General features: G+C 45.6%; 2 protein-coding genes across 21 annotated transcripts in view; both read right to left on the reverse strand.

Annotated features, from left to right (window-relative positions):
* Nucleotides 1-976: 976 nt before the first annotated feature.
* LOC116827559 (anomalous homeobox protein) lies at nt 977-19,663 on the reverse strand. The gene is made up of 8 exons (XM_032785211.2): nt 18,869-19,663; nt 18,011-18,135; nt 17,654-17,777; nt 15,548-15,734; nt 14,172-14,307; nt 13,489-13,799; nt 6,825-6,912; nt 977-3,784 (listed from the first exon to the last, which is right to left on the reverse strand). The coding sequence occupies exons 1-8, from the start codon at nt 19,211-19,213 to the stop codon at nt 3,766-3,768; spliced, it is 1,335 nt and encodes a 444-aa protein (XP_032641102.1). The 5' UTR covers nt 19,214-19,663; the 3' UTR covers nt 977-3,765.
* Nucleotides 19,664-23,369: 3,706 nt separating this feature from the next.
* DEPDC5 (DEP domain containing 5, GATOR1 subcomplex subunit) overlaps nt 23,370-26,045 on the reverse strand; it is a 66,298-nt gene continuing 63,622 nt past the window's right edge. For 17 of the 20 annotated variants that reach the window (XM_032785201.1, XM_032785199.1, XM_032785200.1 and 14 more), the window contains 3 exons: nt 25,500-25,560; nt 24,583-24,665; nt 23,370-24,156 (listed from right to left, as the gene is read on the reverse strand). In XM_032785201.1, coding sequence (XP_032641092.1) covers nt 23,861-24,156; nt 24,583-24,665; nt 25,500-25,560 — 440 coding nt within the window. In that variant the 3' untranslated portion in view covers nt 23,370-23,860. Of the gene's footprint in view, nt 24,157-24,582; nt 25,168-25,499; nt 25,561-26,045 lie in introns of all 20 variants that reach the window. The other 3 variants (XM_075060147.1, XM_075060146.1, XR_012654757.1) reach the window with 2 other exon arrangements.

Consider the following 26,045-nt stretch of genomic DNA (forward strand, 5'->3'; position numbering starts at 1 on the left):
CTCCCTTAAAGACTCCTCTCAGCATCACTTTTTGTAGGGCAGGGAGGATCAAGCAACAATAGTCACTGATGTACAGTGCTGACTCATTGGCTTTTCTTCTATATCCTCACCATAGATCCAGTCTGCCAGCTTACAGATGGGGAACAGACAGCATATCTCTGAAATCCACTCTGCTCCCAGTAGGTCAACATGAAAAGCCAGATCCTTTGAGACTTTCTGCAAGAACGTCTTTTCCAAATACCTGTTCAACTGCACTTAGCTCCTCAAAGTCTCTCATAAAAACTCAGTATTATTGAAGCTACATGATGCAAAGACTGGCTGGGGGTCAGATTGGGGTTCTGCTTCAGGCACCTGACTTCATGTGTCTTGCAGATGAATATGAAGAACACACTTTTTTTGATTTGTTGGATACGATAGACCTAGATTTAAAAGATCAGATAAGAGAAGTAATTAAATATTTCATCTGGGAAATGACCTGGAAAATTCAATTGTCCTCTGAAGAGCACTTGTACCAAATTTGGAAACTTAATTCATTAAACAAACTGTGAAACAGAGCAGTTTTATTCCTGCTTTAAGAGCAAATCGTCATGTAAATTTCACTATGGAGTAGCTACCAGTGCCTCCAGATAAGTCTACCTCAGGAATTCTGAGGATTTCAGCTTCATTCTTGCATCACAACCCCCCCCCTAAATTCTTGGATAGTTTTAAAAAAATAATACAAGGTGGACTGCTGTTGTAAGGTAAGAGATCAAAGGATAATTGCCTCCAGCACTCAAGAATTATGATATCTCAAACAACTGCATGCCTTGGAATGTTACTTCTCTTAGAAAATGGTGTCTTTAATTGTAATCAATAAGAATGTAGGAATTGCTACACTGGGTCAGACAATGGTCTAATAATCCACTGTTCTGTCTTTGACAGTAGCCAGTACCAGATGTTTCAGAAGAAGGTGCCAGAAATATGCCTCACTACAGCACAGGCATAATTTTCCTTGTAATTCAAGGCATTTCTCTTCAGTAACAGTGACATGGAACCCTCCACAGTTCCATGCATATACATCACATACCACAGAATGACTGTATCATAGATAATGACAGCGGAAGATTATTCTGTTGGGGTAAATGATAAAATACCTTCTCTGGTGTTCTATGTCTACATTTACCAGGATCCCTCATGAATTGAGTAACAGAAGGCCATTTCAACTCTGCATTTTACACCAGAGTCACTGAGATGACAGTGCAGCCCTTTGTTCACACTTGAAATGCCTGTTATAAGCAGTTTCTAGATGTGCGTGCTTATTTTTCCATGTCTTGTGAAGATTCTGGCATTTCCTCCAGAATATGCTTATTTATTCATTTGCCACTTGCACATTAGATACACAAGGGAAGTGCCCATTGCTTTATTGTTCTTGTAAGCTACTGCAGCCTAATGTATCTATCAGACTGAGCCATCTTCTGCTGTTGCTATGGGTCAACAGCATGCTACAGCCAATTGCAAAGGAGATGGATATATCTGTCTCTGTTGCTAAAGGAAGACCAGCATCCATACCCAATCAGGAGGCAGAAGGAAGCAGGACTGAGATTTGCTTTGAAACATCAGCTCTCTAAAGGGACCAGCATTTTCTTCTCTGCATTTTATTATTTATGTATTTTTTAAGAACGACGAGAGGCCTGTGGCAGCCCTTCCATGCTGCAAGACTATTCTAAACAAGAGGGATGGGTTAACTAGCCAGTGTTGAAAATGACAGCACAAAGCCAGTCTGTTACAATAGGAAGAACACTTTTCAAAATGTCTTGAAAGAGGCCCTCTGCCTCCACTACATCAAATGACTGCTTCCCTCCTGACCACATATACACTCCAATTCATCTAAATCCCCCTCATTAAAAAACAACAACAATCTTATATAGCCCCCTCCAAACACAAGTGTCTCAGATGCAAAAGGTTTGGAAACCAAGTTAGAAAAAGCAATCAAATGCCAGCGCAGGTACTGAGACTTTGGTAAGAACCATAGAGATGGACTCCTGAGGGAGCAGCCTGCACACCCTGCAGTAGCACAAGTATACCTGAGGCCTGGTGGAATTATGCTTTTTAAAAGTCTTTTTATAACCACATAATATTCTACTCTGTGGAAAATGAACCATAGAGAGAGATGTCCACTCATAAACTTTATTTGCAAAATTCCTTCATTACAAGAGAGTCAATGTGGACATCAGCATTCCACCAATGAACCCTAAGCCTGGACTCTGGGCAAGGAGGATCCTCTTTTGTGATCCACAATCTTTTTTAAAAAGTACACAATTGTGGTAAATACTTAAAAAGCTAAACAATGACTTGCCCCTCAGTGTTTTTAAGCCTGGGTCCAAATGAACTCCTCTCTCCTATTTCTCTCACAATTTCCATTTTCTAGCTCCGGGATGAGATAAAAGGAAAAGTGCAGGGTTCCTAATCTGTGATATAACAAAAAAAATACAATGGAGAGGGAGCAGAAGCAGATGGCTTGGAGGCTGGTTTGGGAAAAAGTATCTGAACAGAGGAACTGTTAGCAGTGTAGTCCTCCAATCAGAGCTGTGAGGAGCCTCAGATATTTGCCCAAAATTCAGGTATTAGACTTCAGCTGAATACAGTTATCAATTTCTATTAGAGGCCACATACTCCTGCAGTCTGAGGGAATCTGGGGCTGCACAACCCAAAAGCTGCTTTGCAAGGTACTCAGGGACATACAGGGCCTGCTTCTCCACTGCTCTGCACCTCAAGCTGTCAATGTGTACCTGCAAAATAAACGCAAAGCCAATTTAATATGCTACCGAATGAAAATGGCAATATTCTGCATTCACTTTGTACAGGTGTAAGTGCAAGGCAGTAGAGAATCAGGCCTTCATTTTCACTCTTCTGCAGACTGTGGGAAAGGCAACCATTAGGACCAGTTGCAGAGCTCCTGTCCAGCTGGAGTTGGGAATTCTAAGGAGCTGGGATTGAAAGGGTTCAGATGTCCCTACCCTCTCCATTCCTCTGACCTTCATGGGGAATTCAAGGTCCACCTGCTACTGGGCCCTGACACTCTGGCTTTCCCCATCTCATCCTCTATAATACAGTTTCGTTGGGTGCTATGAGTTCTATAAAGCTCCAAAATGTGCGATCTGTGGCACTATGGGATTTGGAGTGCCCCAGAATTCACAGCACAGGTGAACTGCAGAAGTGGGAGGAGACAGCTTTGTATCAAGGCTCAGCTAGGTCCCAAATTCTCCAGCCCTAACAAACCCACAGGGCATCCACATTGTAGATGACATTTCTGAGGTTTTACTCCCTTTGAACTGAGGGGCTTTTTACACAACTTCATCAATAACAACAATAGAGGGACCCAGAACCATCTCGTCCAGATACACAGTTATGAACATGGGGTGACCTGAACAATTTAACTTCCAAAGAACCAGTGACTAAACACTTGCAATGGCTACACAGTTTCAAATTGTCCCAGTTAAAGTCTGTGATCTGCAAGAACCACAGGGAGCACTGCTTTTGTTTGTTACTTTTAAAACTCTTGATAAAACTGTAGCCAAAATGAACTTGGTAACAATTAGAAAATGTCTCCTTTCCCAGTTAACCTCAGTGTGTTATCTGACTGCCTCTTTTGGCGAGAAAGGGGCAATCACTGCAGAACCGCAGACCATCATACAGAGCCTCACTGTGCGAGTTACATTCGACCACCGACTGAGAATTCAAAGAGTAGCCACGCTGCCCAGAATGTGTCGCTGGTCATGGGATCGCTTAGTGGATTCTCCAGCACCTGAAAGACAATAAAAGGACCACAAGTTTCATTGTACACTACCTTTAAGGATGCAATTACCGTCTGCAGAGGAGCTCCTGTTTTCCTTCTTGAGCAGAGATAGGAGAGCACAGATGTGTGTGAGAGTACTGGAGTGACAATGGGGTATATGTACAAAGGGGGCTGAATGCAAGAGGAATTCTTGTTCCATTTCCTGAGTACCGACAAGGCAAGTCATTACACAGAGTGAGAGAGTGAAAGGGAAAAACTGTTTACCCACAATGTCTCCCTTGCAGATGGGAGAAATGCGAAAGCTCTAGCAACAGAGAGACTGTGAGCCCTGGAAATCTTAGAAAAGACCCATTCATCATCAATGTCCAAAGCTTTCCTACTCATCTGATTCATGTTATGGCTGTAAAAAGGTCATTTTCCAAGATAAAGATCTTCATCCTGCCGCTCTTAGAGGCTCAAAGGGCATTTCTGTTACTGCCTTCAGAGCTGCAGCTGCCTCCCACAATAGGGTTAACAGACATTTTAAAATATATTTTCAAAACATTTGTTCCAGCACATTATCAGTATAAGAAAAATAGAAACTGATGCAAAGTGCTCTCTACGCTAATAAATCTGAGGCCAAGATATAAATGTGACAGGTAGTTCAAGATGGATGTCAGATGGAAATTTCTTAGGTTGTATGTTTATCATCATCAGTTCAGAAATGTGTCAACCACAACTCTCTGCACAATGAATTTCTTGCTGCCATCCTCAGGGACGTTGCAGTCTTAAAAAGCAGGTCACCTAGTAAGGAAACTAACTCATTTGTTTTGTTTACTATTTCCTATTGCAGCATTGCTTTCTGCTTCTATAAGATGGCTGTTACAGTGGAAAAAATCCCTTTTCAGGGACAGTAAGAAACATTTTGTAATGAATGTCATATCTAAAATGCTAATGACACTGGGAGAATAGTTTCAAACTAGGGATGTAAATATTGTTTTTTTAAAGAATCTATTCAAACTATTCAAATATCAGTTATATCGGTTAATGGCTTGATCGTTAACAAGTTCACAATCTACTCCACATATATATTATCTTTGTCATTTTTCAGAGGCCGAACTAGCCTAGTACTGGCACCCAAGTGAAGATTTGTGCTTTAAATATATTATTTTTGACCTTACTGGGTCCCTTGAAAGCCGCTGCAGACACATAGCAAACAGGCCAGCAGGAGGGGGTGTGCAAATGGAGGCAAAGATCCCCAGAGCCCCAGCCTGTACAGCAACTGCAGGAGGCCATGGGGACAGTGGGTCTGGGTGTCCATACACACCCATGACGAGCACATAGAAAGTCCTGAGGGAGCATGGGCTGCAACTGTCTGAACTGTGTGGTTAGGGGGCCAGGGACAGGCTGTGGCCCCACGAGGCAGAGTCATACGCTCACACATCGGGTCATGCCAACAGCTTGGGTGAAGCCTCATGCGTCCCCTCCCTTCCCTTCCTGGCTGGTGACAACTGAGTTGTCATAGTAACATTAGAACTCAGAAGCTGGGAAAGTTTCGCTTCTGCAGCCCCAACCTATTATGTGACACCCCCACCCCCAACCCAATGTTAACTGCAATATATTAACAGTGAGACTAATACTTCTGGTTAACCGTTTAACCATTTAATATTTCATATCCCTAATTCAAACCATACAGCTGCTGTTAGAAGGTGCATACCATTTAATCATGCACAATCTAGGGTGGTTAGCGATACACAGTTCTGCGCAGACCTCCGACAGTGTGCATAAACAGTGAGTTAAATGATATGCTATAAGATTACGGGCTGCTGGATCAGCAGCTACAGTGACACACGTTTAATTTAATGAGGGTTGGATAAGCAATTTACGTGAAAGAAAATCCCTCTCTAGTACTTGGTGGACACAGCCCAGGGAATTGGCTTCTGACAACTTGCCTAGATTGGGTTTCGAGACCTAGGGGCAGAGGGGCGCCTCTGAGCATTAAAAGGAGAAGAATTGCTAGGACATGAATCAACATCTTTAATATGCCACTAGGAGCTAATCCTTCCTGAACGCCTACTGGACTCTGTGACTAAATAATGGGACTAAGTAACAGGAGATTCCCCATAGCAGGCTTCTTAGTCAGAAACCCAAATTGCTCATCAGCTATTCCCATTTCAAGGATTTGCCTCTGAGCATGCAAAAACCAGTAAGCAATGGACAGCACTGAAGAAGTCTATATTCTTCCTAGGAAGAAATCTTATCACACTTTAAATATCCTGAGATTACAGGCAGTGGCCCTAAATATCCAAGTTAATGTGCATGAATGTCAGAGCCAGGCTAGCCTGCCTTACATAGGATCCAAGACCTTTAAGGGACACAGGAATCAAGATAATAGTAAAGGAGAAAGGAGAACACTAGTCACACCTGCCTCAAAAAGAAACACTTCAAAATGTAGCAATATCTTCACTTTTTTTTATAGGACAGGATATGATGTCATGGCTGAGGGAGGAGCTAAAAACAAAGAGATAAATCCCACCTGTACTGAGGGAGAAAGCCAGTGGAAATTAAACCTTAGACATTCAATGCTCAATCTCCTGAAGAAAATGCCACCTTGTAAAAGGCTGTGGCTGGAATAGCTAGGTGGCTCCCTTGCAAGGAAGGCTGGATTTTCTGAAGAGCTCAGCTTCTATCCGGAGCCCAGCACCCAACATGCACTGAATGTGCTGAGCTCTTCTGAAAATGAATGGAAATTATGAGTGCTCAGCATCTATCAAAATCAAAGCACTAAGTTATGTGCTTATACCAATTTTGGTGACTAATTTTAGGAAGCCACATTTGAAAATGTTGGTCAGGGGAGGGGACCTACCTCTGGTGGGAAAGCCTGGAAATAGAACACTTGCGTGCATTTTTTCAGCACATCCTAATAATGTCAGCAATGGGATATGCTGTTGTTACCTATCCCACCATGATGATCCTTAAAGAACCCCCCTACTTTCTACGTCACATCTCCATCTGGAAAGGATTACGCTCCAGATGTCTCTTCCTTTATAGGTTGAGTGCATTCTCTTACCTGGCTATATCCCAAGGCCTGGATTTCCTCCAGATGGGATGTGGAAACTGGTGGGCACTGGGATTTGCCAAGCACAGCCTGAGGGGAACTGGAAAAAACATCAGAATAAGTTAGCTCAAATAAGAACCTGGGACCTCCTCGTGTTACTTTTGCAATCATGCACCATCCACCATTTACTTTAGCCTCCCAGCAACAGGTCTGGAGGAACATTTGCAGGAGAAGGTTCTGTGCACATACCGGTGAGCACTACATAAACCCACGCCCCCTCTCCACCCTTATTAGAATGATTAAACAGATCCTGCAGTGAGAGCATTGTCACTGCCAGGAGTGCTAAAGAGGGCTGGCACACAGATTCCAGATTTTGCTTATGTACCCAGAACACACACTACAGCAAGGAGACATCTACCAAGGATTGTGACTATCCTCAAGTATATGATAAAAACAATGATTTTAGAGTCAAAATACACAGCTTTTGGAACTAACCAAAACATCCTCAGTGCTGCCTCTACAGTCTTTCAGAGAGTCTCAGGCCTGGTCTACACTACGCGTTTAAATCGATTTAAAGAGCGTTAAATCGATTTAACGCTGTACCCGTCCACACAACAACGCCCTTTATATCGATATAAAGGGCTCTTTAAATCGATTTCTGTACTCCTTCCCGACGAGAGGAGTAGCGCTAAATTCGATATTAACATAAATGCGTATTACGACTTAGTGATTGACGGAAATCCACGTTATTGGCTCCGGAGGATTATCCCACAGTTAGCACCACTGACAACTCTGGACAGCAACTGAACGATTGCAGCAAGCCAGTAACAGGAAAGCCCCGAAACCTTTTGAATTTACACATTACCTGTTGCCCAGCGTGAGCTCATGATCGCGAACGCTAAGGAGGGGTGCGATGCAAGTTCAAAATCCAAAAAAAGAAAGCTCCAGCATATGGACCGTAGGGAGATACATAATTGATCGGCTGTAACATAAATGGGAGACAAATTTCTGTTGCATGCAGGAGTCACTCCATTACCAGACACGGTAATGCCCCAAAGTGCGTATTGAAAAAAAAATCCCAGGTGAAAGCGTTTGCGTGACAGCGTACGGAGAAGCCAAGAGACTCAAATGGACGCTCATGGATGGAGGGGTAACTGGGACTGCACAGCAATCTAATCCACCGGTCCACCGCAGTCTTCTCTTGAAATATTTGCATTTCTTGGCTTGAGCTACACCGAAGTCTGTAGGTTCGAAAGACACAGAGTTTTGTCTGAGCGTTGGTTCAGAGGATAGCTCCTCGTTTCCCCCCACACCCACCAGTAGAAAAAAGTGGGAAAAAGAAATCATTCTGGCTTCTTTCAATGTCACCCTATGTGGGTTTACTGAATGGCCTGCTGGATAGACCGATGCAGCGACAGTGCAGAGCAGTTATCCGCTCCTCTCCCCCTCCCCGGTGTACGGTGAATAATGACCTGACTATCCGTGTCCTCGCCAATCAGCCGTGAGTCGCTCCTGGTGGCCTCAGGTGAGCTGGCCGGGGGAGTGACGCTAACTGATGGGGTTATAAAAAATGGAGAATGAATTCCCAGTTACTCCCAATAGATGTAGTACAGACACAGCTGTAACGTCTTCATCATAGAACTGGGCTGAGCTCATGCAAAACCCCGCTCCCTTCATGTGTAAAGAAAATATTCATGGTATTTTTCACGGCCTGGACTGTTCATAAGCCCCGGGAGTGCTGCCTTCCCCCTCACTTTTAATCTCACTAACAGTGCTCTGTTGTTTCTTGTTTCTGCATTCTTTAACTTCATGACAGCAAATGGGCGGGGACACTGCCACGGTTATTATATAGCCCAGGAAAGTGGGGAGAGAGGAGCAAGGGTGGTTTGTTGCAGGCACATAGAGCTGAGGCCCCCTGTAAATTACTGAATCACGGCAGCAGCCTGATGCTCTTAATACACTGAGTCTCTAAATACATTCCCCTATTGGCAGGCGGACTATATTTTTAGAATACCATTAAGGGAGCGAGATTGACTCGTCCCAGTGAGTCAACCCTAATTTTGCTTTGCGTTCGCGCCCCGGCCATTTTCAGCTGGGACGCACTCAATGATGCAGCTGACGCTACCCCCAGAGGGGAGACATCAACGTCAGTCTCATTAAATATGCCAGATTTTCCCGGCAGTATATATATCACGGTAACAGACCCGATGACAGCGGTAAACCTCTCTGCTTATAGATTGCAAAAGCAAGTTGGAATGGTACTGCTTGATAGCGCTGGGAAGTATCGCCTCATAACTCCTCCGCGGCACTCCAGTACACATACAGGTGACGGAAAGAAAACAAAAAGCTGAACGGGCTCCTAAGGTATGCCGTAGTGGCATCGGCCAGGTGCAAATACCAGGAAAAAATTATAAACGGCGTTGAAAGGATTGTTTTTCCAGCATGATGTTATTCCCAGAGGCAGAGGAATGAAACTGGCGACAATTTACGCCAGAAACTAGGTGGGCCTCGCGTGACCACATAAATTGATATCTTTATTCCAATGGGTTATTTTCATTTTTTATTATTTTCAGGGGCGGGGGAGACTGCGGGAACTATGGGATAGCTACGGAAGAGCTACCCACAATGCAACGCTTCAGAAATCGACGTTAGCCTCGGACCATGGACGCACAACGCCGAATTACTGTGCCTAGTGTGGCTGCATGAAATCCAATTTATAATATCAGTTTTATAAAACCAATTTTAGCTAATTCAATATTATCCCATAGTGTAGACGTGGCTTTAGATCTCAGCTTGCCTCTCATCCAGACTTCACATCTGGGCTTTCCCAAAGGTCAGAACAGAAATGCTGGCTATGCACAGAGACACAGGTGCTAGGCCAAGGAAGGGAGGGGCCTGGCAGAGGGGGATGAATGCATCTCTCCCTTTCTCTCAATAACCATCTCAAAGTCTCAGATGTACATCCAGATCCTGCCTGCTGTGTTAGCAGCACTGTCCATCCTGCTCCCAGCAACACTCCTCACTGTCACTTGGCTTACAGCAGATGCAGAGCAGAGGACCCATTCCTAGAAGCATTCCCAGCAGCCTGAGTTAGGGTCCCAACAATGCAGGCAGCATCTACAATTTGCAATGAGCATCGAAGCATTTGTACATCCTAAACCAATATGCTGTCTGTAAAATCCAGCTTTTCTTGCTTCATGAGGGTGAATGGGCTTTTGTTTCAAATGCCCATCACTAGGGAGTTTTGCTCTGCATGAATCATGAGCTGTGCCAAATTTCACCCACTTCAACCAGGGGAGGAAGGAGGATACAGCAAGGTTCGCCATTGCTTGGGGCCCCACACTGAGTCACAGTTTACTTGCTGGACACAACTCGTCCCACCCAGCAGCATGACCAGATAGTCCAATTCCTCCCCCACACTCCTTCCTTGCACCCCTGGGCCCTGCAAATCACAAAGCCGGATCTGGATACAGTCCAGGGGCTTAAGACAGACTATGAACAGATGCAGGAAATCGACTGGAGTTGTTCTAATAAGCTTTCAGGCTGAGTCCAGTCAGGGTGAGCTCCTTTACAATGAGACAGAAGCAGACTGAGGTTCCCTCGGTTGACCTGTCGATCTGCCCCTGTAACCGTCACCAACCAATAAGGGATAGAGGATGATCTGGTAGTGAGAGCATGTGGTTGGAAGTCCATTCCAGGCACCTACAGCATTTGGCCTTGGGTAATTCATGTCCCTCTCTAGGCCTCATTTTTCTCATCTGTAAAGTGAGGACAATGCCATTGACCTGCCTTACAGGGTGTTTGAGAGGCTCCTTTCATTAATAGCTGAGATCCTCAGATGGAAGAAGCCAAGTGCGATATTAGTATTTATTACTGTTGTTCTAATTGGGTGGAAGGAACTGGAGCTTTTCCTCTGAGGCAAAGATTAGCTGAGGTTACAGTGGCCCACAAGCACAAAGATATTCCCCTCTCACCATTGGGCCAGATGTCCACTGATTAGAGGTCTAGCCCATACCAATTAAGGACAATCCTCTGTGGCTTCCAGTCTCTATGGGTAACATTTTCAAAAGCACCTAAGTGACTAATGAGCCCCTAAGTCCCACTGGCTTTTAATGAGACTCAGGTCCCTAAATGCCTAAGTCACTTTTGAAAATTCTACATCTTGTGCCAATTTCAGGACCCTCCTGGGAGAAACTGAGGCAGGTAAGTCAATGTACAGCAGTCGCAGCAGGGATAGGAGAAGAAGAAACTAACTCTGTCCTCATGACTAGGTGTCCTTGCAATCAGCAAGGGTTACCACTGCCAGGAGTATGATAAGGAGGGATGGCATGCAGCTTCTTGACATTGGTTATGTACCCAAGTCACATACTGAAACAAGGAGACATTTACCATATATTTCCCCTAATTGCAGAATGTATTTTAAAAATAAATATGATTCATTCCAGAAACAGAACATACGGTTTTAAATCCAGCCAGAACATCACCAGCAGCTCCTCTATGATCCTTCTTGAATGTTAGTTGCTATTTAAGACTGTGTGAATCCCAGAACTCAGCCTGCAGCCCTGCCTCATTGCGTCTATTACAATCCCCAGGCCTGGGCAATCCCAAACCACCCAGTATGGGATATTTGAAATGCTAGTTCTGGCATGAGCTGCAGGCACCAGACCAACTGGGGAAGACAGGAAAAGTATCAAGATGTTTCAGCAGGGGACTGGGAATGAGAAGTTTTGAGTTCTATTCCCACCCCTCACACTGACTCCCTTTGTGCCCTTGGCAAGTCACATAACCTCTCCATGCCTCAGTATCCTCATCTATAAAATGGGGATAATAATGCTTACTTACCTACTAGGACTTCTGTGAGAATTAATTACATAGTGTTTGATAATGTCATTATTACACAAATGGTAGAAAAAATGGAGGAGAAGGGCTGGGATAGGAGGTTGCTCCTTCTATTTTGTCCTGCAGGTCAGCAAACAAAAGCAATTTCATGATATTTGCTCTGTGGCATCTACTGCTATGTAACATCACGATGGTACCAAGACATTTTTGCATCCCATGAGCTGCGAAACCTGCAACAATGAAATATCTGGTACAGACAGAAACCCTGGCACAGAAGGAGACAGACAGCGCAGCTGGAGTTCAGGGGCTGCCACCTCTGATAGACTGCTGCATGAAACCAACTTGTCCTGATGCTGTGCATCTCCAAAAGCTATTTCAGGTTGATTCACAGGTTCCACATACCCAGCTGTCAGGACTGAGGATGGGCCCATCACAGTCAGGATGTGTGGCATCCACTGTTAGGAACAAGCTGGGCAAGCAGTTCAGACAGGGGTGGGAGGGATGGATTTGTCCCTTCTTGTACAAGCCTGGGGGCCTGATTCTCCTTTGCCCTGCACCACGTGGAGCCATTTACGCTGCGCACAGTGAGGCAATTATGTAGCATTTCACACCACTGAGCACAGATGAAGACATCAATACAAGTCCAGGGGAGTGGGAGAATCAGGCCCCCAGAGTGGGAAGTATCATCACACTGCTCCCTAAGCCCTACTCAAAGGCAGGGAGGCTGGAGACCAGGGAAAGGACTGATCACAGACCTCCATTCTCAGTTGTGTCCTCCGCTCCCGTTACCTGTGGGGAAGAATGGCTTCCAGGGACCCTAGCTGGCCTTCTCTAAGCACGAAACTTTCAATCTCTAATTCTGCCTGGTGACTGATGCTTTCTGAACTGGCCTCAATACAGCCACCTCGAGGGACCCTGCTCATAGAAGCTCTGACACCTGCTGGAGTAAATGCCAGTGTTAAGAGAGCTGCAGATAACAAGGCTCAGCCCACAAACCCAGCCTTCCTCATCAGAGGCTGCGTGACCGACGCACCACAGTCCCACACCCGCAATTATGGCCAGCCACAGTAATTAGCTGGCACCTAGCTGCTGCACAACTGGCTGCTCCTCTCCCCACCTTCTTCCATCCAACTTCCCTTCTCGGCTCTGGAGACATGAATTAATGTGTCCAAATGAGACCATTCCGGAGAAGGGGGAAAAGACAGGGGGAAGCTGCAGGATCAGTGAACTACATGGGGTGAGACAGGATGGAGCAAGTGAGAAGGCAGGGGAAAGGGAAGGAGAGGTATGAAAGACAAGGAGGAGTTAGTAAGGACAAAAGAAAGTGAAAAAGGGGGTGTTTCTGAAGGACTGATACTCTCTGCTAGCAGGAGGGCTTGGGTACCCTGGAGTGACACACAGCCCGGAGGTGAGTGCCTGCTGAGAGCGATTGCCTAGCCAGTCCCAGGGCAAGCAGCACTCGGCTGTTGAGAACCAAGAGGGTTTAAATACTTAAAAGCCAGCAGCCGAGTAAGGTGAACAGCAAACAGCTGAAAGGAGTTGGCCAGAGGACCGGCTAAGGAGTAAGCGTGGCTTTATAGAAGTGGCTGGAGCCAGCAGCCCGAGCAAAGGGGTACAGGGGTAAAAATAAACCCAGGTCAAGTCCAGTGGTCTAGATTTTCAGACTTGCTCCCTGACCTGTTGGGAGCAGGACCCAAGAGCTCAGGTTAAGCCCAGCTCCCCTGCTTGTCACTAGACAGAGGAGCTGCTGATGGAAGCAGGAAGGGCTAAGACGAAAAAAAAAATCAAGCAGTTTTCAAACCAACAAGGGCTCTGAACAGAGGGCAGTTCCACTAACCTGCTGTACCAGGGCTCCACAGGGGGCACTGGCTGCTTGCACCGGAGACTCCTTCTGCACCGGGAGTTGGCTGCCTTGCGTCCAGATGTTCTGTTTGGAAGGGATGTGAGCCACAGGAGCACAGGACAAAGTTCTCCAGACAGGGACTAGTGGCAGTGTAACTTGACGTCTGTCTGGTCTCCATGGTGGCAGAGCTAAGGCTTATTCCATGCTCAGTCTTAGTGCAGAAAGCTGCTGGCTCTTCACTGTTGAGAGGCGTCACTGAAGTTTTAGTAGACTTCATTTCCTGTAACTCACTGCTCTGCAGAAAGCTGTAGTGATACAGAGAATGAGAGGCTTGACTTTACTGCTCTACTAAGAGCATCATCATATCTTAATGGGAAAGAGAGCTGCTCAGTACCTAAAGCAGCTCCACCCCAAACCCCCTCTCTCCTAGAAAGGAGTCACTGCCCACTGAACCCCGGAGCACCAGTCCAGGGGGATGGGGCGTCTGTGCCAGCTGCTCAGAATGGCTGAAGCTGATTTGGGGGCACTGATCACTCCGATCTATGAAAGGAGTCAAGGCTCCAAACTGGTCTCACTGGGCACTGCCAGCTTGATGGGAATGTTAGTCCTGTGTGGGAGGTTAAAGTCACACAATCACTGCACTTCTGCTAAAATGATGAGTCTCCCTCACACATCACCTGGGTTCCAGCAACTCTGAAAAGGTCCCATCAGCAGAACAGTCCAGACCCGCAGCTGACTGCTCCCACCCCGGACCACAGGGGCCAAGGGTAATAATCTCTTTCTGCTCTGAGCCAACGCCTGCATGAAATGCCTCTGCAAGACATAGAACAGGGCAGGTGACACGAGACTCCTGGGAGCCCTAGGGTCAGTACAGCTGTGACACCAAAAGTAAACTAACAAAGGTTGGTGCTAGTGGGCAAATACAACTGGGCTCTCCTCATCGTTATTAATGACTGAATTCTGGTTATGACCCTGGAAGGGTGCAATGGAAATGCTCAGGTTTGGTACTGAGTTTTACTGGCGTGAATTGCGGGTCCAGGGTCACATGTCTGCACTAGGCTACCCCACTTATTAGCTTGCGGAGCGGGATTCCTCTACTTACAAACTATTATTTTGTTGCTAGCAACTCTTAGTATTCATGACCGAGGCAGGCACTTTGCATCCAGTCCAACCTTGACAAAGTATTTCGGTAGCATGAGAGATGTAGGTGCAAACCTTCAGATTTTCACTTGCCAGGTTGGCGAAGGACAAGACATGAGGAAAGTGACATGCTACATCCATGGAGGTGTGGGGTTGGAAGGAACCAGATGCCAACTGCACTAATGCATGAGCACCATCAACTGCCGTGACACCTGCTATACCCCCTCCAGAGTGATGTTTACCATGGTAACAGTTGGATGCAGCAGTAGGGAGCAACTCTGCTATAACCCTTTTGACACCCACTGTGTCAAAAATGATGCCCAACAGGAACAGAGTGCTGCCCTCATTGCAGGGAGGAGGTGACTGATACAAACTCCCTATTTCCACACACTGATGGCTAAGGGGGGTTCCAAAGAGGATGGAGCTAGGCTGTTCTCAGTGGTGGCAGATGACAGAACAAGGAGCAATGGTCTCAAGTTGCATGGGGGAGGTCTAGGTTGGATATTAGGAAACACTATTTCACTAGGAGGGTGGTGAAGCACTGGAAAGGGTTACCTAGGGAGGTGGTGGATCTCCATCCTTAGAGGTTTTTAAGGTCCAGCTTGACAAAAGCCCTGGCTGGGATGATTTAGTTGGTGTTGGTCCTGCTTTGAGCAGGGGATTGGAGTAGATGACCTCCTGAGGTCTCTTCCAAACCTAATATTCTATGAGTCTATTATTCTAACAGCGCAAAAAGGAGGCCTGTATACCAGAGCATAATCCTGCCATGTCTGCTTGATTCAGTAATGCTGAGTTACTGATCCCAAGGAAGCAGGGATAGCTAATAGTGCCCCTCTGCTTATCATGAGATGCTCCTAAAACAGGCTTCCTTTTGCCTGGACCCACATCCCAAGCCCACTGGGAGGAGACCAACCTGCAGCTTGTGGAATGCAGGATCCACTGTTAGGCTGATGTTTTGCTTGGTGAGTTGAGGACTCCTCATCAATTGAGCTGATAAGCTTTTCCAGCCGACTGAGCCGCGTTTTTTGACGACGACGGTAATTGGCAAACCAGTTATAGACCTGATTTGGCTGCAGGTTCATATCCTGAGCCAAACCCTCCTGCAAATCGAGGTAACCAGGGGAAAAAGAATAAACCACATCCAAATAACCATGCTCGTCCCTCCAGTTTCCAAAAGCAATCAGACAATATGAGCTTCCAGACCCTCATGCAGGTTCTTGGAAAAATATGCATGGCTCCCACTGATCGATCAGCTCATAAGGAGGAAGAGAACAGAAAAAGTTAATTCTCCCTTTACATACTATTTGAGAAAGGGAATCCCAAGAATTCCAATGGGTTTTTGCATTATTTGTAATGTAACTGATATAAATAACCGACTAATGGAAATAAGCAAATTTTTAAAAGTGAAAGTAATTTACCATTGGAACACAAATTATTGGGCTCAGTGTAGAAATCACTGGGTGAAATTCTATGACCTGCCTTATGCAGACTGAACTCTCATAATGGTCGATTCTGGCCTTAAAAAATAATCTACAACAGGTCTTTAAAATCTCTTGTGTATCTCTTTAAAATCTCTACATTTAAGAGAATATTTTATTTAAACAATCTAAAGTCCAGAAATGCCACAGTTAAGGTTGCACATATAACCTTTACTCTTCTCCCTTGTATATATTCATTACTATAATCTTTCATTAAATGAGCATAGATTTCTTAACTACAGCATAACAATTTTTTTCTATGTTAGATACATGTGTAGCATCTTGTAATATATTTTCATACTTTTAAATTTACTATATTATTATTGTGATAATGAAACTATGTCTTTATTGATTTTGGCTATTCATATAATAGATTTTTTTCTCTCTCAAGTAAGTAGTTTAATAATTTAGTCAACATACATGTATTATATATTATCTTTTCAATCAGAAGTGCAACCTTCCTGGGGTGTAATTCAGAGAACTAGGAAGTTAACTACAAGGCTAATTTAGTCACAAACTTGGGGGCCTTATACGTGCTAGCAAATTTCACTGTTATTATATTTTATCAGTGGAATACTGCGTAAGGATAGCTTGTTCTGTGCACTGCATAAAATAACTTTAAGAGACTCAAAGTAGTACACATGCACATATCTAAGGCTGCAGAAAAATTATTATATTAAACTGCTGGATAAATTACATGATCACGTATCATAATGCCCACACACAACAGGACAACATTATGGTCTAGTGTGCTACTTTCCACTGTCATTTCCTGACTTTTAAGGGCTTAACTGAGCAACCGTAGCATTCTCAACACAGATTTTTGTAAGTTGCTGCAGTTTTAATGAAAAATATTTAAAAAAAAAACAAATTTCACAATGCAGAACTAAGCTAATCATGCCCAGAATAACCTGTTCCCCACACACCTTGAGGGCTTGAAGGAGGGAGCACCTTGAGTGAAAATTTTAGGAGCGCTGCAGTTTTTACCTTATAAAACCCAGTGAATCAGACAAGGATTCCTGCCAAGTCCTGGCTCATTCAGAGGCCACTTTCACTACATTTGTCTCTGTCCAGCTAAGCTAGATGCACATATGCACAGGGCTGACTATCTTGGCTGCAAACTTTACAAGTCTAGCAAGAAAACTCAGTGTACTTTTAAATGGGTTATAACTCAGTCAAATCACAACCAGCTAGCACCAGAACACCTACAGTGCTTCTTAGTGAGAGCTATTTCCCTGCCAAATTTCACCCAGCCATTTCCACACTTACAGCTGTTAAAACATTATAACAACAGGGAAGACTTTTTCTCCCACTTCTTTGCTCCACAGAACAACTGAATTTATTTTGCTTAAGCTTAAAAAAAATATTAAAACGCCCTTTGGGCAACGATCAAACATGAGAAACTTCAGTCCCAACTGACTGAAACAAGGGATTAGATTGGAAACATTTAGGTTGCCTTGATCACAGTAGTTGCTGCCGTTCCTGGGCAAGGCGACATTCAGCAACAGCCTGAGTAACACTGTGGCATATAGCATCCATACCCGCTGATCCTTGTTTGGATTCATTGTCACATTTGCAGCAAATCTGTGCAGCTTTTGGCGCACTTTTTCTGGATAGTTTCGATTCTTTATGCCTTCAGGACACAGGGAAATTGGTGGAGGATTCCTGTGCAAAAAAGGAAGCATAATCACCGAGGTCCCAAAACTGTGCCTTTAAACTCAATGGAAGTTTTGCCATTGATTGCAATAGAAGTAGGCCAAAGTTTCAAGTTAACAATGAAACCAGTTCCCCAAGAAATGTCCATCTTAGGATGCAAATACAGCCTTTTAGTTTCCAATCCACCACACCCCCAAATCACAGTAAAGGAAGAGCACCAGATCATCCCACTGCCAAGGTACCTCTTCCTGCACCGGAATTTCTGCACTGGTGTCAGGGAATCTGTGTGGTGTTTCTCCATGACTTTGTGGTAGTGGATCTCATTCCAAAGTTGCAGCAGCTCCTTCTTTTCTTTCATCCTGCAACACTAAGACAATGGCAGGGCTGAGCACACCCTCTCCAGACAGTCAACCAATGACTTTTACAGAAGGAGAAAAAAACCTCAGCATCCTGAAATGTACTGAAAGGGATTCAGCTGAGTTGGTAGCATTCCCCAAAAGTATGAGTCTCTTGCATGGCCCACTGTTGCTTCTCAAACCTGCACAGGACAGCTCGTGCCAGAAAAGAGCTCATTATGCACCTATTGCCTTTTTAAAAAACAGTGAATTTAGACCCGCTGAATGGTCCTAAGCCAACAACTCTGGAAACTAAAGTCTCTTCTCTCCACAGAACACACACAGTATGATCACTGGCAGCCCAAACTTCCTCACACCATCCCACCTATGGGCTCAATCCTACAAGAGGCTGAGCACTCAGGACCTGATTCAGCAAGACACTTAAGGACGTGGTTGGGAAGCTTTAAGCACAAGAAGGATCCCAATTCCAATGGGAACTGCACTTGTGAGGTCCCTGGAGTCTTTTACATTCCAAAAAATTGCTTTCTTTTACTAACAGATGTTTTGTCCATGATTTCCCTACAGAGCTCAGCACTGTATACCCCTCCCTCAAACTCCTCAGGGACCCCAACAGGCTAGTCTCCTACTTGTTGTTGCTGTAACACTGATGTTCTGACCCCTGACATGTATGTTATCATAGCTTGTCTAACACCACTTCCTACCCTCCCTGTAGTTTCACTGAAGTGACCAAGAACACAATCCTACCTCCAGGAGTCTGCAGGCTGTGTCATGCTGACCTCTGTGGATATAGACGAGCACACAAGCTCGGACTACATTGATGTTGGTGAGGAAATATTCCTGAAGCTTGCACCCCATCATTGCCTCAACCAGCTTCTCCAGGCTGGGAGACATGCTCTGAAGATCGTGGCAGAGTTGTCCTGCTAGATCCAGCAGCTTGGCCTGTGGAGGGTCCTTGTTTTTATTTTTATTAAGCAGTGCCATGAATCGCTTCATGCTTACACTCCTCCGGACACCTCTTCTATGCAACAGAAAAACAGCATCTGATGCTTGAGCTGCTAGACGAACACTCCTCTCCCAATCAAGACACATTGTTAGTTTCTAATTCTCCCTTATACTATATGTTAAAATACTTCGCTGCACTTCTATAGCACTTTCTACCTGAGTTTCTCAAATTACAAAAAGTAATTAAGCCTCTCCATCCTCCTGTAAGACAAGCAGCATTCCAGGTTTGCAAGTGGGAAAACTAAGGCGCAGAGAGGCGCAGTGACTTGCCCCAAATGACAAGACAGTGGAACACTTTGTCATCATCCAACTTAGAGAGCAAAAACCCTTTCTTGCTAAAATACAGGGCAAATGAGCATCCGTAAAAGTTAGAGAGAGCAAATACATTGAATACGTGGGATCTTTACAATAATTATTTATAAAAATGCTCCTCCCCCAAAACACTCAGTCTGCTACATAATTATAACCACTGACCAGGCTGTGCAAAATCTAATTACCTAGCAGAATGGAATAACTAAAATCTCAATCCGGATAGGTGAGATCCGGATAGGTGAGAATTTTTATTTTAGTTTTTAGATTTTAGTTATTCCATATTTAGTTACACCCCAAAGTGTGTCGCGAACCCATTTTAATGCGGTTGCCAGGGCTGGCATTAGACTTGCGGGGGCCCAGGGCCAAAGCCCGAACCTCACTGCCCAGGTTTTGACTTTGGCCCCTCCCCTTGGGCAGCGAGGCTTGGATGGGGGCTCAGGCTCAGTGGTTCTCAAAGCTGGTCCGTCGCTTGTTCCGGGACAGCCCCTGGCGGGCTGGGTCGGTTTGTTTACCTGCCCCGTCTGCAGGCTCAGCCGATCGCAGCTCCCACTGGCCACAGTTCACCACTCCAGGCCAATGGGGGCTGCAGGAAGGGCGGCCAGCATATCCCTCGGCCTGCATCGCTTACCGCAGCCCCCATTGGCCTGGAGCAGCGAACCGTGGCCAGGGGGAGCTGCGATCAGCCGAACACAGCAGGTAAACAAACAGGACCGGCCTGGCCCACTAGAGGCTTTCCCGGAACAAGCAGCAGACCGGCTTTGAGAACCACTGGACTCGACCACGTGGGCAAGTCATCCATTGCGGACCCTCAGGCACTGCAGAAAAGGTGAGGTTTTCCATCAAGGTTGGCCATCTCACTGTATTACCCTAGTGGAGCTAAGGCATAGGTAGTTTTTACCTCGATGGAGCTGGCAGGGGTTGATCTCAGGTTTCACTGAGGTGAAAACTTCAGTCTGGTCTCCACTAGGATTTTACACTGAGATAACAACACTGATTTAAGCACACACTTTTTAATGCAACGAAGACAAAGCCGTATGCCTTTTCTTGATGAGAAAAAGGGTGCCTTTTTAAATTTGTTAACTAATCTGTGTTAAAATCCTAGCAAAGACAAGGCAGTTGCAGGTTTTAAAACGTATTAGCAGGTCAAGGTAAACCCAAGCATTTAATCATTGTTGGCCCATGCTTAAGTCTTCTTCCTCCCCCCCCCCTTTTTATTCAAATGATGCTTTTATTTGGCTGCTTAGCATGTTATATTTTTAATCTATTTCTTGAAGATTAGGAAATTCTACTGGAGAATTTACCTTGACTAGCTAACATGAGTTAAAACTACAACAACCTTGTTGTCTTCACCAAGATTTTAACACAGGTTAGTTTAATATGGGTTAACAATGCACTTTTTTTTTCTAGCGAGGACAAAGCCCTAGTTGCATTTGCAGTGGTTCTGAACTGGGAGTCCAGTTTTCATTTTCAACCTCAAGTCAGACAGGAACAAATCCAACACCCACTGAAGTCAATAGAAATCTCTCCACTGACTTCAAGGGGCACTGGATCAGGCCCTCAGCATGCACATGAATTTTAAGTGCTGACTGGCTCTGCAGCCTTGTCCTTCAGGTAGGGACATGCAACATCCATACAACAGATTAATTTTAATAACTCATCTTGGCTCCAAAAATAATCAGGACAAACACTTTATCATCAGACAACCACACTGTCGATCCCAGCTGTCCTTGGACAAGTCACCTTAAAATGAATTTCCTAGCCTGCAAACAATAGGTGAAAATTAAAATACAAAACCAAAAGCATATAAAGGCATCACTTAAAAAGACCCAAAACACACAGGTGGACAGGTGGGAAGAAGTAGTCATTCTACACTAGTCCACAGCAATTAAAACCGACTGCACATCTGAAATTGTGTTTTTGAATACGTTCAAAGTTGTGAAAGAGTGGTATGGTGCATATCCAGGGGTTGGAAGTCCCATATGCTGTGGGCCAAGAAGAGTCTCTGGGGCATAATGGGGAAACCCCTACAACACCAGTGGTGTGAGACAGCTAAAACTGTTCTGATAGAGGCTCAAACTTCCCACGTGATATCCACTACATACAAATGCAGCTGTGAAAACTCCAGGATTTCAGGATAAAAAGGCCTTATCTTCTCACATGGCTAACAGGCCTAGCATACACCCACCGAGGCCTGGGCATGGCAGAGTGGTTAAGCTAATGCCAGCAGGAAAAGCGAGGGGACTCAGGCCGTTACATGACACACAGGCAGAAGCCCCCGAAGGTGTTTGGATGGGTCTGGAACAGCACTTTTAAAACCTCTTTTCCAGACGCTTCTCAGGGGCCAGCGGAAGGTGCTGCGCTGCTGCCCCTCCCAAGCCCGCCTCCTCCAGCCCTTGCCCGGCCTTTGGAACAGGTCCCTGCCGCTCTCCCCGCAGCGAGGGCACGGGCCGGCGTGAGCATCCCGCATGTCCCAGCCGGGGCGGGCTGCGTTGGCCCCGGGGAGCCGGTCATTCGCAGCCGTGCCTCGAGAACCCCCCGGGAGGCTAAGCCGCCCCAGCCCGCGCTGTACCTCCCGAGGGCGGACATCGGCTGCCTTGGCGCCGGCCGGGCTCCGACTCCCAGCGGTGCCAGCCGCCGCCGCGCAAAGCGCCAGGAGCTGCCGCGGAGGGGAGCTCGGGACCCCACCCCGGGCCCCGCCCAGGCGCCCTCAGCCGGACACGCGGCGCCCGTGGGCTGCGCCCCGGGAAAACACCCACTGCAGGACCGGGGCTGGGACCCTGCACTCCGGCGAGCGCTCCTGCTGCAGACCGATTTATCCCTGGTACAGCGCCTGTATCCGCTACAGGGCCCAGGGCCAGAGCGCTCGTCCCACCCCACAGCGTGCAGGGGCGGGGCGCGCAACGGGGGCTACAACAGCCCCCCGCCCCCAGTGCTGCAAGAAAAGCAACGCACGAGCGAGTAGAGACGGGGCAGCATTTTCAGTCAAAGTTATACAGTCTAACCACATTTCAGTGTAGACTAAACATTCCAGAAATAAATAGAGCTGCTGAACGTTAGAAACCAACAAAGAGCTGGAGTGGTATCATTGTAAAAAAGTGGTCGTTTATAAACCTTTAAGTAAACATTCCAACCTGATTTGCTCCCCCCTCCTCCACCTTCCCTGCACATAGACAAAAAAAGCTTAGTTACACTCAGTGGCTATTGTATATGTAAAATAGGTACTTTTCATAGTAATCCAGTTGAGTAAAATAGGTGAGCAAGGGTATGTGAATGGTAGAAGATAACTTTAAAAAAAAATCATCTAATAGGAATCAGACATGCACTGGTAATTACAATACACTTAGATGAATTAAATGAAGAGGGTGGTAGGCAGCTCAAACCAGACAGACAGTCTTTTTTCTACATGCGTACTATCTGATATCAGATATAGTCACTCAAACAATGGGTCTTGGATACAGAAACTTTTTTGTGATAAAGACACATTTTTGTTGAAACAATGTTTATGATCTTTCTCTCCTGTTTACAATCTTCCTCATTCCTGTAATCAGCTGCATCTTATGTTTAGCTGTCATTGATTTCTCCCTAGACTCGGATCTTTGCCTACAGCAACCGATTCCTTGCTCCTGCAGCATATCACACATCTTTGGGTCCAGAGCCCAGAACAGCAAGTCCTGAAATGTTAAAGGGCAGAGACCCACTTCAACTGAAATGTAAAGTAATTGTGACCTTTTCCTGATCATTAAAGCTTCATGCTTGCTATAGGAAACAACTTCCTTCTGGCAAGGCTCCATCTTCTGCATACTCCTTTATTGACCTATAGAGCCCTGCAAATCCACGGATCACAGATTGGATGAGGATACACATTTTGTATCTGCGCAGGGCTCTATTTACTCACTGTCTGAACAATGGCAGAAGAACATTACACTTTTGATTTTCTGCATTTTTTTTTATTTAATATATTAAAACATATAAACACTTACCACAACTGTATATTACAGTGTATCTTACATATGCACACAAACATACACGCCAGAGATGTGAGGCATGATTTTGCCTGACATGTCACAGGCTTACAACATCTGGTCATTTCCAAAGATCACAGAAATGTATGGCGACCTCTTCCCCGTAACAAACCCCGGGTCTCAAAAGTCTTGCCTTCACTCAGTTTAGCTGAGTACTGGCAAGTTGAAGCACGGCTGTTCAGGTGATCAGTATTGGTGTGATAGAAGTGGCCCTGGGATATAGTCTCTTCTCCCAAAAGCCTACTCAGATTCTATTGATCATCAATAGGAATACTGCTCAGATTAGGCTGGGTTCCAAGGTAAATTCACCCTAAGAATGGTCTTATCTGGTTGTTCTCTGCATCTTCTTCCTCCTCACCACTCCCAAGCCTTTAATTTTCAATCCAGCAGATGCACTATGTCATGGTGCACTGGCATGCATCTTATCCAGACAGCCAGTCCAGAACAGGACGAGTCGGCCATCTTTGTTCCAGCAGAACTCTGTGAAGTCTTTCAGCAACCGATCTGCAAACTTCTCATCCCCTGTGGCACTGGACCTCCATGTTTTGGTCAGCATGGTATTGTAGGCCCAGTTGTAACCAATGCGCTCTTCACAAAACATGTTCTGATTGGTTGAGCTGGTGGAGTTGCGCCGCCGTCGTTGCTGCCCACAGGAAAATTTCCGCTTGGAGTAAGGCAGCTGCAGAGAAACTGTCCCTGTGGGAAATGGACAGGAGTTTAATCTGTGGTCAGGTCTAGGTCCTAGCATTGTCAGCTGACCCAAATGGTTTCTAAGGGAAAACTAGACTGAGTTTCATTTATTGTCTTGGGTAGCAGGTAAAGATGCACTCAGCATTACCTCACTGCTACCTGCAAGGGTAATGAGGCTCAGAGATTCCTTCAAGCAGGTACTCAACCTGCTGCTTTCTACTAATGGCAAAAGTAATAATGCTTTATACTTATTGTAGGAGATGACTGGTCTTCCCACTGCTTTCTGTTTATGACCCTTTGTCCCAGTTGCTACAGCTATTTGCCAGCTGATCAGTGCTACTGAAGGAGAACATTGGAACTAGGAGTGCAAGAATGGCTCTCCCTTGCCTACAATCCCCCCATGGCTCTCATTGCCTACCAAGCATTGGTTACCTGTGACATGGATGTACTGGGGTTTGTTCTCAGATGGGAAGTTGAATGCAGAGGCAGAGTATTTATCTTGCACAAATCCAAATCTGGGGAAACAAACACTAGAAAGAATGAGGCTATTCCTGTTGGGACTCCTACAATCCATGGGATGGGAAAGTGTCGGGAGGGCGAGGGGGGTTATTTCCCCAACACATATGCACGTCCTTCTCATGGCCCAAAGGAAAGGAGGCAAAGAGGGGAGGAAGGGATCCCCAGATTCTCCAATCCTGTTTTTTCCTGAGCATGGGGGTGGGGCTGGTCTCCTAGCTAATGTATGAAGCAAGAGAACCGATAACCGAATCTGGGATATTATCTGGCAGTCTGTTGAAAGGGCCCAGCTGTGTGTGCGCGCGCATGTACACACACACAAAATTAGGAGAAAGCTACAGAAAGGCTTCTGGTATGGTACATCAAGTTATAGGAATTGTTTGGTTAGGCTAGACAGTCCTGTCAGATGACTAGTACTGCTTTGGGAACACACAGTCCCCTCTGGGCTGAAGAAAACACCATTTTGAAGCAAGAAAAGGTCCATTCCAAGAGCCAGCTTCTCTATGATAGAAAGAGAGCCTGAGTTAAGCACTGTGAAACCAACTGCCAGCCAGAGACCACACTGAAGGCTTTGTGAAGATCCATAACAGGATGTTACACAGCCAGCCAAAGGCAGGAATGATCGGCACTGGAAAGCTTATTTGTGCCTTCCAATGACCTCCTCCACTCTTATTGCCCTGTCTCACTAAGCAGTGCTCAAAACAACACCATCAATTCCTCCTCAAATTGTTCCCAGCCTCTCACTGCAGGTGTCAGATCCCAGTTACCTGCTTATTATCAGTCACTTAACCCAAAGATGGATTTAACTCTCATCTACCCTGCTCTGCACATACCTGTGTGCAATTGCCTCCTGGAGCAGATGCATGCGATCCCAGTAAGTTTCAGGTTCAAAGCCTGAAACAAGAGAACCAGACAAAGGCCAAATGAAACCATTTAATCTTTACCAACCCATAAGAGGCTTTCCCAGGCCAACTCCATTGTGTGTTTCCCCCTATTCCTTTAAGCCACCTCCTTTGGTACTATTTTATCTGTCAGCCCTTGCCCTGAACTCCCCACATCCCATTAAGAGGGTTTTTTAAAAACACCAACAGTTGATTCATAAACCAACCCTGGATTTGGCTTTTGTGACCCTGGAAGGAACACACACAAAACAGTAAATACATAGGATTTGAGAGGGGCAGTTTCATGGTTTGTTGCTCTTGTGATACTATCAAAATACTGTCCCATGTTTCCACTTTGCCCACCTTTGGGCATCAAGAAGATCTTCATTTTGGCAATGGGAAAGGCCTGGGGTTAAGACCAACTAGCCCTCTATGAGGGTCCCTAACCCTAAATCATGAATATATTATTATTTAGTGAGGATCAGAAAAAAAATAAAA

This window comes from Chelonoidis abingdonii, chromosome 22 (assembly GCF_003597395.2).
Source record: "Chelonoidis abingdonii isolate Lonesome George chromosome 22, CheloAbing_2.0, whole genome shotgun sequence".
Classification (NCBI taxonomy): domain Eukaryota; kingdom Metazoa; phylum Chordata; order Testudines; family Testudinidae; genus Chelonoidis; species Chelonoidis abingdonii.